Source organism: Odocoileus virginianus, chromosome 1 (genome assembly GCF_023699985.2).
Source record: "Odocoileus virginianus isolate 20LAN1187 ecotype Illinois chromosome 1, Ovbor_1.2, whole genome shotgun sequence".
NCBI lineage: Eukaryota > Metazoa > Chordata > Mammalia > Artiodactyla > Cervidae > Odocoileus > Odocoileus virginianus.
In genome coordinates this window covers 1,070,476-1,082,777 of record NC_069674.1, presented here as the reverse complement: position 1 = coordinate 1,082,777, position 12,302 = coordinate 1,070,476, and the positions used below count along the sequence as shown (strand labels likewise).

The window sequence follows — 12,302 nt, the reverse complement described above, 5'->3', positions numbered from 1 at the left end:
GCTCTGTCTTCTGCAAGAAGTTTAAAGGCCGGCGTTGTTTCCCCCACGCACTTTTTGTAGAGCCCAAGGCAGTGAAGGGAACCTGGAATTTTGAGCCTGTGACCTTGGGTGGTTAATAAGGAGCCATGCTTGCTAGATGCCATTTCTAGAATATATAATCTAGAGGCCAATCCAGCCAGTGTGTCTGTGCTAAGGAGCAGATGCTAAGACACCCTCTGTCCAAGGCCAGCACACCTCCACTGTGTTCTTCCTGCAACTGGACCCAGAGGCTTGGTGTGGAGACCATGCATCTGGCTCAAGGGCACCTGGGGAGACACAGTCAGGCAACTCTTTTTGCTGCAGGGGGTCTCAGAGGCTGTGATGAGCTGATGAGCCTGAGATGGCCTGGGAGGGCGGGCTACTGGCCAGAGTGTCCACTCCCACCTCGAGGGACGCCAGTGTTTCCCGGAGGTTTGGTAAGTGCTGACAGAGGTGTCTCTCAAAGTATCTCGCACTTCATCTCACTTGAATATTTTTCTCTAGTGGTGTCATTTAGAGATGTTTTTCCATTTCAAGAATGCTCCTTGATATCAGACCTCCATAAATGCTCTAGGACATCCTATGGTTTACAAACGCTGGCACAAAGAATTGCCCCTAACAATGGCAATTACTCAGAACAAGCAGTAAGAAAAATATACCAGCGGCCCCATGTACTAACCACGTGAACTGGGGCAGACTATGAACTGCGAGTCTTGTAGAACACAAAGTCTAGGGGTCAAAACATACAAACCCCAACACAGGGCCGGCCACAGGGTATGCGGTCCATGGATGTAAGCGACGACTGTGTGTGTCGACACGACCTCAGGAACTTGTGCTTCTGTTGGCAAGAGATGCTTTGCCCACAGGCAGTTACGAGCGGGACCTGAAGCTGGTAAAAATGAAACCACCCCTCTTTGAGGTACTCCGACATAAACGTGCACGTGGTATGACGGGTTGAGGCTGACCGGAAGACGCGGTGACCGTGGAATTCTGCTGGTCCCTTATTCCGCCACACGACTCGGGGTTTTCTGTATTCTATCTGTCTGAGCACGAGGAGCCTGGGGGCAGCAGGCAGGTGACCGAGCAAACCCTCCATGGAATTCCAGCAGCCTCCGTAGGCAAGCCGGGACGGCGGGCTCACGGCTAGGGGGACAGCTCTGCATGGGGCGCCTGGTCCTCCCAGGCTGCACGACCTCTCGGCAGGTGTAACGAGGAGGAGACTCAGCCCTCGGGGTGGCGGGACCCGCTGGTCCAGCCTGACGGCTTGAGGCCGTGATCGCGGGGCTCATCCTGGTCTCTTCCGCCAAGAGTGTGAAGCAGCACGCAAGGGCAGGGGCATGCGGAAGTGTCCCATCTGGGCTCCTGCCTGCAGGCTCGGGTGAGCCACGTGGTTTCACCGACGCGCGCCCATCTTGCCTGTGAAGAACCCGGGTGTTGATGCCGATGCATGAACATGCTTACAAGGCAAGAGCGGATCCCAGGTCCCTTCCTGATTCCCTGAAGCCCGCAGAGACTCAAGGTGGGTAGGAGCGCGGGCCTCCTGGGGCGGAGCCAGGACAGGGCTGTCTAGAGAGCTGGAGATGGGGCACAGGGAGCAGGGAACGTGGACTCTGCCAACTTCAGCGGGTCCCTCTGGGTTAGAGATGGTGCGGCCACCGGACCCCGACAGCCTGCCCTGTGGTCCACACACTGCTCCCGCCTACCACCTGCGGACCCAGAGGCCGCGTCTCCCTCATTGCGTCCTCAGGGTGCACTCTGCCATTCCTGGGACACCCGGGGCCCGACACACAGGAGGGCTTTGCTTCAACCGCCAAGCAGTGGCGTGACCCCGTGTGCACACCCCTCGGTGCCGCCTTCCCAAGGCCAGGCCCCCGGAGCTCTGCCACTTGGTGGACAGTGGGCAGGGAGACGGGGCAGGGAGGGGAGGCCTTGCTGGCTTCCTGGCTCTCCTCTTATTGGCCAGTGTCCCCAGCGCCTGAGCCTGATCCGAGTGTGCAGTATTTGCTGGATGAAAAGAGACCAGCCTGGCTTCTCAAATGCATTATTACAGAGAATCCACAAGGAGAGAGGCTATAATCTGAGCACCATTTTTTAACCTTCATAAGATTAAAACTATCGATAAGAGACATCTGACTAAAACACAATAATTTACGCATGCATTATTTCATTATATTTCATAAGATAAAGTGACTGAAGCAGCTTAAAAAGTAAAAGTCTTTAAAGGTTTAATATCTCAAAGGGAATTTTTCATACTCAAGTTTTGGAAAAGATGGTTGATCATAAAAAATATGAACGAGCTCATGCAAATTCTGAAATCAAGAAACACGTGATGAACACCTGTAAACAAACCTGAATTGGCTTAATTGAATCCAAGGCATTACTCATGATCAATTTATTAAGCTGTTAGACTCAGAACAAAATTTAATTTAAAAAGAGTCACCTGCCAGAAGTCAGCCACAGTCGAGGGCAGGGGTCCTTGGGTGGCGATGTACGCGGGCTTCCTGGGGTCGTGGTCCATCTGTGGAGACAAGACCAGGGGAGGAAGATGAGCTCGGGAAGCACAGGGCGGTTGAGGGCCTAGGGCCGTGAGTCCTGCGCTGACCGCCCCCAGGCCCGACATGCAGCACCTCTGTGGAGGCGGAAACCCCGCGCCCGTGCCAGACCCCTCCTGACCTACCCCGCTGGATTTTAGGGGGGGCCTGGGGCCTGGTGCCTGGATTTCAGGGGGCCTGGGGACCCCGTGCCTGGAGCCTGGCGATGGGGCTGAACATTCTTCTGACACCTGGAATGGCGGTAACTGAGCATCATCAGTAGCAATGGAGGCGAGTGAGTCAGATACTGGATGCCAGAGCACCAACCACGTAGGGGCCGCGTGAAGCGGGGCCATGGGGAGGAAGGGAAGGCGCCCGGGTCACCCACATGGTGACAGGTCCACGGACGAGCGGGGCCGCGGAGCTGTTCAGCTGGTGTGCGTGGCCTCCACGGCCGCCACTGGCCACACACAGGGCTCAAAATTAATGCGGCTGAGGTTGGCATTGCGGGCGCTGGGCTGGGCAGAGGGCGGGCAGCGCGCGGACCTGGAGGGGCCCAGCAACAGTGCCTCCTGCCTCCCAGGATGCGGTAAATCCCCTCCTGTGCTGCTGTGTTTCTCTGCACCCCGAAAGGGCCCAGCCGAGCCCTGGGGTCCCAGAGCCAGCCCGGCAGGCACTGGCCGGGGACGGGCCCAGGCTTCCAGCAGCTCATTTCACATTCTCTTTCCACCTCGCCAGACAAGGACTGAAAACAAACAAACAAAGGAGAATGCAGCGCTGAGCTTCCTGGCTGTCGGTCTGCCTGAACGCGGCCTGCTGGCTCCGAGAGAGGAAGTCTGGCTTAAAAGACCTTCATTAGAACAGCTAATTCCAAGACTGACTAAGCAGAAAAAAAACATGAGAACAAAGCCTGGAGCAGCAAATCGGATTAAATCAGACGGTGTTCTGCCTCTCACGCTGGTGTCCCAAGAGGACATGGGAGGGACCGGGTGAGGTGTCATCTGGGCGTCCTTGCTGTCCCCCCTTGGGGACCACAGAGACCCCCCCCCAGAAAAGATCAGGCGGGTCTCCCCTGGGTGTCAGGCAACCGCTCACTTATCAGACATACAGCCTCCTTTACTCCTTCCATCCAGCACTGGTTTCTACTCATTTGACACCAGGGTTTGACGAAAGATTTAAAATGCTCTGAATTTAAAGGTACTTGTTAAGAACTCATTTCCCAACATGGTGAAAAACAAGAAAGGTGCAACCACGCATGATTGAATGGTGACACGTGAGGATGTCGGCTGGAAGCCCCAGGTCACCTGAAGGCCCCCTCCGAGTTTGGGTTTGAGAAGGGCTCGTGTCCCCTTTAACATGAATCCGGTGTCGCCTGCCCATCAGCACTCTCAGAGCCCACGGCTGTCAGCCTGAAAGGACGCCCCCAGTGCACCTTATAATTATGTGCACTGAGAGAGCGGGAAAGAGCACAGGAGAACAGATGTAAGTCACTCCATCAGCACAGCAATGTGATGCTAACGGGTGGGGAGAGGGGGGCAGAAAAAAACGCTTTCTGTGCATCTAATTCAGTGATTCGTAATTAAAACTGGAAATTCACAACAACACACAATACAGGTAAAATTACGTTACTCTTGCTGAAAGCCCCAATTAAAATGTTTCAGTGGGAACGTGCTTGGCAAAAATAAGGAGTTTTGATGTTTAAAATATGCATTTGTTGGGGGTGACAGCTATTTACAGGGACCCTGTCTCATTCTTGCAAATAGTTCTGCATGAAAAGTATAACCCCACCTCCTTTTCAAATGTGCTTTTCTGCCCAAAGCAATTCAGAGAGCAACGCATTTTAAAATCCTTCATATGTACAGCCCAGCACATTTAGCTGCTTTCACAGTGAGAAATATGTGATTGAAAGCAAAAACTGGATCAGGGTTTCTGGAGGTAAATAAGGCCCCCTGAGGGGAGAGGGCTCCATGTCACTGCGTTTCCGTCAACCTGAGTTGGAGATGGGAGGACGTGGGGTTGGGGGTAGGGGGTGTGTGATGGCCTGTGTCACTCCCCTCCCCCTTGACTGTATCACGTGGCTGCTGCTTGGAAGGCAGCAAATGATCACAGAGCGGCGACCTGTGCCACCAGCTTAACAGTCACTCAGAAGACAAGCACCATCACCTCGCCCGCTCACGTTCTGTGCGTGTAGCAAAGATGAGGCCTTGCTCATACACGGCAGCCTCTGCCCAGTTTTGTGCATCTGTGACTGAAGCAAACATTTAACTGAACAACAGAAGTCTCAGCACACTTAAGACTTGCAGGCCAGGATAGGCGTGGTTATTAGAGGAAATTGTCAGTTTCTGCGAACACGACTCCTCGCGCAGCCATGCTAGCTGCCGCCCCGGCGGGTGGGTGAGGATGTCTCCGCCGGCACGTCTGGTGAGATGAGCGTCGGCTTCCGCTGATGTCAAGGCTGATCGTCCCCCTTCTTCCTCACTTCTTTATAGTGTACTTGCATCTGTGTGACTATTGTGGTCGCACAAAGCCCCAGGATCGTGGGCACAGTCAGGCTCTCTGGCTTCCGTCTCAGTGTCTGTGAAACGGGGTGGGAGGGGCTGGAGAAGAGGGATGTGGTCTCTACGGGTCCTTCAGCTTTGGGATTCTGGGATTTTTTTTCAGGAAAAGTAGACTCCCAAAGTTTGTGTTGAGTCTACTGTCCATGTGGCTGACTGACTCTCATGAAGACACCGCTTGGATAACCAACAAGGACCTACTGTGTAGCACAAGGAACTCTGCTCAGTACTCTGTAATAACCTAAATGGGAAAAGAATTTGAAACAGAATAGATAGAGACATTACTTTGGTGACAAAGGTCCATCTAGTCAAAGCTATAGTTTTTTCAGTAGTCAAGTATGGATGTGAAAGTTGGACTATAAAGAAAGCTCAGTGTTGAAGAATTGATGCTTTTGAACTGTGGTGTTGGAGAAGACTCTTGAGAGTACCTTGGACTGCAAGGAGATCCAACCAGTCCATTCTAAAGGAGATCAGTCCTGGGTGTTCATTGGAAGGACTGATGCTGAAGCTGAAACTCCAATGCTTTGGCCACCTCATGCGAAGAACCGACTCACTGGAAAAGACCCTGATATTGGGGAAGATTGAATGCGAGAGGAGAAGGGGACGACTGAGGATGAGAAAGTTGGATGTCATCACCAATGCGATGGACATGAGTTTCAGTAAGCTCCAGGAGCTGGTGATGGACAGGGAGGCCTGGTGTGCTGCGGTTCATGGGGTCGCAAAGAGTCGGACACGACTGCGCGACTGAACTGAACTGAGATACATGTATATGCTTAACTGAATCACTTTGCCATACACCTTAAACTGTCACAGCATTATTAATCAACTATGTGAATAAAAGACACAACCTGAACCAGGGTGCCTGCAAGGTGTATCCCTAGAGATTTGGTTCAAGCTGTAGAAGGAGAGTTGGAATAGAGTGACGAGCTCTAATCTGCACCAGAAAATGTACCAATACTTTCCCGATGTTCCAAACAAAACTCATCTTAAAAGTTAAGACTTCTGCATATTAAGACCAGGGCGCCCATGTTCTGAAGCCTTGAAGAGTGACTTGGGGGAGGCTGCGGGCTGGTGTGCAGGTGAAGGCAAGGTTGGTTCTGCCCTTGGACCACTTACACTTGCTTTTCATAATATGCAAAGCAAATTTCACACATGGTTTTTAAAAACAAGACCCTATCAAGCAGAGTTTTCAAGTCACTTTTCCAGACACAGTCTTACTGTGAGAGTTTGCTGGGAAACTGTAGTAAAATCAGTGGGAGAGAGTGTGGCTTATGAACTTAAATTATTTTCATATTCTTATGAGTTGAGATTTAAGAAAAATATTGAATATAAACTATAATTGGGCTTCCCAGGTGGCGCTAGTGGTAAAGAACCCACCTGCCAATGCAGGAGATGTAAGAGATGTGTGTTTGATCCCTGGGTCGGGAAGCTCCCCTGGAGGAGGGCATGGCAACCTGCTCCAGTATTCTTGCCTGGAGAATCCCATGGACAGAGGAGTCTGCTGGGCTATAGTCCATAGGGTCGCAAAGAGTTGGACACGACTGAAGTAACTTAGCATGTACGCATGCCAACTATAATTATAAATACATGGATATTTGCTTATAAATCTGAAAACCAAGGAACTGTTCCCCCTATTTGGACAATTTCTTGTGATGTTCAGTGCATCTGAGCAGTTATCATTTTCTGAAGAGTCAATTTGTACTACTTAAATTTGTTAAATGCACTGAGTTTAAAAATTAAACAATTCTCCCCCTTTATTAATAAACAGAGGAGTGAAGAGTAAGTTTAATTTCAAGTGTCACAGATGTTCAGACTTGCCCCTGGGGGGGAACTTGTGTGCTGTTGTGGTAATACTACCCCTAGTCCACGCCCAGCAGTGACCAAGCTCCTGCGTGGCTGATGGTTTCTCTCACAGAATTCCCACAGACTCTGGCGACCAAGCTCCGGTGTGGCTGACGGGTTTCTCTCAGAATTCCCATAGATTCTGGCGACCAAGCTCCCACGTGGCTGACGGTTTCTCTCACAGAATTCCCATAGGGTCTGGTGACCAAGCTTCCATGTGGCTGACGGGTTTCTCTCAAAGAATTCCCATAGACTTCGGTGACCAAGCTCCCACATGGCTGACGGGTTTTTTCTCAAAGAATTCCCATAGACTCTGGTGACCAAGCTCCTACGTGGCTGACCAGTTTTTCTCACAGAATTCTCATAGACTCTGGTGACCAAGCTCCTGCGTGGCTGGTGGGTTTCTCTCACAGAATTCCCATAGACTCTGGCGACCAAGCTTCCATGTAGCTGACAGGTTTCTCTTACAGAATTCCCATAGACTCTGGTGACCAAGCTCCTGCGTGGCTGACGGGTTTCTCTCACAGAATTCCCATAGACTCTGGTGACCAAACTCCCGCATGGCTGATGGGTTTCTCTCACAGAATTCCCATAGACCCTGGTGACCAAACTCCCGCATGGCTGATGGGTTTCTCTCACAGAATTCCCATAGACTCTGGTGACCAAGCTTCCATGTAGCTGACAGGTTTCTCTTACAGAATTCCCATAGACTCTGGTGACCAAGCTCCTGCGCGGCTGGCGGGTTTCTCTCACAGAATTCCCATAGACTCTGGTGACCAAGCTCCCACGTGGCTAACGGGTTTTTTTCTCACAGAATTCCCATAGACTCTGATGACCAAGCTCCCGCATGGCTGATGGTTTCTCTCACAGAATTCCTGCAGACTTTGGTCACCTCTGATTTCAAAGCAGAGATGGCACATTATTAAGGACTGATGGCTTCCCTGAACTTTAATGAGGACTAAGTACAAATATGATGGGTGTAATTATTGTAGTATTGTTCTGCACAGCTGGGGCTTCTTGGGCTCTAATCGTAAGCTTCTCATTCAGCTCTGCCAGGAAGCTTGTTGTCACAGGACCGTCAGTCATTTCAGGGAGAAGAGGAGTCGAGGAGTTCTTCTAATTCATATGTACACCCCAAATTTGAACAAAAAGAATTGTGGGACGAAATAAAAGGAAAACATAAAAAGACACTGAAAAATCATGTCTCTCTCCTGGCCTCACCTTCTGACCCATGCCCCTGCCCTGTCGTTGGGTCTGGGAGGCTGTTCTAGATCTCTGCCAACAGGAGAGAAATGGGGAGGGTGCAGGAGTGGGGAGTTGGGCAGCTCGGCGAGGAGGGGCCGGTGATGTGGCCTCCAGCCCCTTGTCCTCCCCTGGTCCTAACTAGCCTGAAGTGGCCCAGACGTCTGGAAGCCGGAAGCCATTCAAAGGGGAGAGTCGGGCACCCCCCACACTGAACTCCCGTCTCTCAGACTTGAAGGGATTTCTCTGGTCTGTCACGTGTTCATTCCAGGGAAGGAGCCCAACAGGACAAAGGCTGCTCCCCGCTTCTGCAGCCCATCACCAAGACCCGGCAGGCACAAACCCCAGCCTCATTGGAGGAGATGTGGGGAAATCAATGGGGCTTTCGCTTGGCTTTTTGAATTAGAATTGATGGAAAAATACCAAACTCACCAAGAGTGTTTACTGAGAAGACTGACTGAAGGGCTCCAGTGAGGCCTCTGCACACATGGAGCCAGCATTTGATGTCTACGCTGCCGGAAACAAAGGGGTGACTCCTTAAAAACAGCCCCAGAAACACGGGCCTGGGCTTGGGCAGGTGTAGAGGGGGTGCTCACTGCAAATCCCCTTCTCACAGCGACTGTGTTACATGGAGCTCCCGCCATGTGGTTGTGAAGTGTCAGGAAGTGGCACTGACCCGCGCTGCACCGGCGTCATGATGATAAGGTTTATACAACAGCTGCACTGAAATAAACCACCACGAGGACAGTGGTTTGCGGTCGGCGGTCCTGCTCGTGGCAGACGGTGAGCTGTCTCACCAGGTTCACCACCGAGGACAGCAGGGACTGTGGCTTGTGGCTCGCACAAGGCTCTGTCAGGAATCAGAGACAGTCCCGCCCTCTCGGCCACTGACACTCTCATAACCTCAGTCATCAGAGCCCCAGGACGTGCTGCATCCGGCACGCCTGTCTTTGAAGCCAACTTGAGAACTTAGTGAGGTGGCCTGACCCTCCCCGAAGACCAGCGCCGAGACCAAGGGGACACCGCCCACACCCACTCCCCATGTTCTGCTGCAGGTCCAGGTGGTGCCAACCCGGCACTCTGAGTGTAGACAGCAGGTTCATCTCACCACTTGCCACCTGCACTCACTCCAGCCCTCTGGCCCACCTTCCAGCCCCTCATCCCGCTGTGTCGGGGGGCCGCTCCAGGGTTTCCTCCTAAGCCCCTCCCCACCGGGTGCAGGGCAGGAAGCAGTGGGAATAGTGGCTATGGCCGGGGTCGGGGGGACTCTCCAGAAGCCAGGAATGCCTGTTGGCCACAGGGTCTCCAGGACAGAGACCCTCCCCCAGCCCCCCAACTGATACCGGCTACCCTGGGAGGCATGGCTGCAGCCCCTCCACCCCAGGAAGTGAAGACCCTGCCTGCTGGAAAAACCAGAAGAAACCAACCTAGTTTCCACCCACCTCCAGGCCATCCATCACTTCAACACGCACCAGGTTTGGGTCTGTTTTTTCCCGTTTCCCCCAAGTAGGGAATAAAGATTTCCCCAAAGTCATGGGTTCCAGCAGCAACTTCTCAGGACGCTGTTGCTATGGGGTGACCAGGCCCTGCACCCTGCATTGTGTCCCCTCCGCCCCGGATGCTGGGGACAAGGGCCATTGAGAGCAGGCAGAGGCAGTGCACCAGCCTTGGTACCTTATAGGGGCCAGTAACCTGGTGGAGGTTAGTTACAGGGTGGAGGCTAATTTCAGGGTGGATGCTAGTTACCAGGTAGAGACTAGTTACAGGGTGGATGCTAGTTACTGAGTGGAGGCTAGGTATAGTGTGGAGTCTGGTAACTTGGTGGAGGCATTATTGGGGGGAGACTAGTAACAAGATGTAGGCTAGTTACCAGGTGGAGACTAGTTACAGTGTGGAGGCTGGTAACCTGGTGGAGGCTAGTTACAAGGTGGATGTTAGTTACCAGGTAGAGGTTACCTGGTGGAGGTTAGTTACCTGGTGGAGACTAGTTATCAGGTGGAGACTAGTTACCAGGCAGAGGATAGTTATTAGGTAGAGACTAGTTTCAGGGTGGATGCTAGTTACCAGGTGGAGGCTAGTTACCTGGTAGAGGCTAGTTACAGGGTGGATGCTAGTTACTGAGTGGAGGCTAGTTATAGTGTGGAGTCTGGTAACTTTATGCAGGCTAGTTACCAGGGGGAGACTAGTTACAAGGTGGAGGCTAGTTACCAGGCAGAGACTAGTTACAGTGTGGAGGCTGGTAACCCAGTGGAGGCTAGTTGCAGGGTGGAGGCTAGTTACAAGGTAGATGTTAGTTACCAAGTGGAGGCCAGTTATCTGACGGAGGCTAGTTACCAGGTGGAGACTAGTTACAGACTGGAGGCTATTTACCGAGGGGAGACTAGTTACCAGGTGGAGGCTAGTTATCAGGTAGAGGCTAGTTTCAGGGTGGATGCTAGTTACCAGGTGGAGGCTAGTTACCAGGTAGAGACTAGTTACAGGGTGGGTACTAGTTCTTGGGTGGAGGCTAGTTACAGTGTGGAGGCTAGTTATGGGGTGGAGGCTAGTTACCAGGTAGAGACTAGTTACAGAGTAGATGTTAGCTGCTGGGTGGAGACTAGTTACAGGGTGGATGTTAGTTATCAGGTGGAGACTAGTTACAGAGTGGGGGCTGGTAACCTGGAGGAGGCTAGTTACAAGGTGGATGGTAGTTACCAGGTGGAGACTAGTTACAGAGTGGATGTTACCAGGTGGAGGCTAGTTATATTGTGGAGGCTAGTAACCTGGAGGAGGTTAGTTAGCAGGTGGAAACTAGTTTCAGACTGGAGGCTATTTACCCAGGGAGAGACTAGTTCTTGGGTGGAGGCTAGTTACCCGGTGGGAAGAGTTACTGGGTGGAGGCTAGTTAGTGGGTTCAGAGTTACCTGGTGGAGACTAGTTACCGGGTGAAGGCTAATTACCGGGTGGAGAGTTACCTGGTGGAGACTAATTACCAGATGGAAGTAGTTACCTGGTGGAGATTGGCTATCAGCTCTTGACCCAGGGCCGGGCTGGCCTACTCCTCCCCCCAGCCTTGGCAGGTGGCAGGGTTGGTACTCACGATGGGGCTGGCGTTGATATAGTCGGAGCTGCTGTGGCTGTTCTCTGATTTCAGCCGGATCCGGGAGTGGTCATCTGCAAGCCCAAGGGCAGAGCGTTAACCCACGTGGTGCACCTTCCAGGGCCACCGCTTGCCCCCGGCCCACTGCTCCCAGTCCGTGCCTCCTCCCGTCATCCCCCACTGGGGTCCTTCAGTCCACCAGCAGAGCATCAGGGTGTACGGGCACCCAGCATTGCTCTTGTGTCAAGTTCAGTGCCAAAGCTGGCTATCGCTCAGTCGTGTCTGACTCTCTGCGACCCCATGGATTGTAGCCCACCAGGATCCTGTGTTCATGGAATCTTCGGTCGCCATTTCCTCCTCTACGGAGTCTTCCTGGCCCAGGGTTTGAACCTGGGTCTCTTGCATTGCAGGCAGATTCTTTATCTTCTGAGCTAAAGATGATCAAGTCCATGGCAATAGCTCATGCAGTGTTTGCTTTTAATGACACATATTCAGCGACACAGAGGAAACAAATGCCAACATAGATACTAAGCTATTAGCCCACCATTCATACACCCAGTTTTGTGGTCTAGAAATGACAAGATACTCGTGTTTAGAAGAATGTAGACTTAAAAGGGGAAGAAGGGCAAAAGAAAATGAGGTTGAGGAGGGAGCCAGGAGCCACATGGAGACTCATCGACATGGAATGTGCTTTCATGGGCACAATAACTGGACTGATGCCGAAATCAGACACTTGGGTGGGGAGTAAGGACATGCTCCATCATAGCTTGATGTGTCTGATCTGTGAATCATCCCTGATTTTGGTTCTGGAACAAGCACTCCCCTGCTTTCAGTGATGACTCTCTCTGCCCATTTGCAGGCACTTCGTAGCGAGCAGGGCACCCTGAGGGGCCCCGGGCCTCCCACCTTCCTCCTCTCCCTCAGCAAGGTGCGGCTGTGAGAGCGGAAGGTGCTGAGCTCCGCTGTCAGCCCGTGCTACAGCGGGGCCCGGGGGCCCCACACCCCTGCTTCTGCCGAGCAGACAGAGCCCCACTG

At 52.4% G+C, this 12,302-nt stretch overlaps 1 protein-coding gene across 6 annotated transcripts in view; it reads right to left on the bottom strand.

Moving 5' to 3' along the window:
- PTPRN2 (protein tyrosine phosphatase receptor type N2) overlaps positions 1–12,302 on the bottom strand; it is a 606,878-nt gene that overhangs the window by 36,945 nt on the left and 557,631 nt on the right. For all 6 annotated transcript variants that reach the window (XM_070478762.1, XM_070478639.1, XM_070478844.1 and 3 more), the window contains 2 exons: positions 11,268–11,341; positions 2,459–2,536 (listed from right to left, as the gene is read on the bottom strand). In XM_070478762.1, the coding sequence (XP_070334863.1) occupies positions 2,459–2,536; positions 11,268–11,341 (152 nt within the window). The remainder of the gene's footprint in view (positions 1–2,458; positions 2,537–11,267; positions 11,342–12,302) is intronic.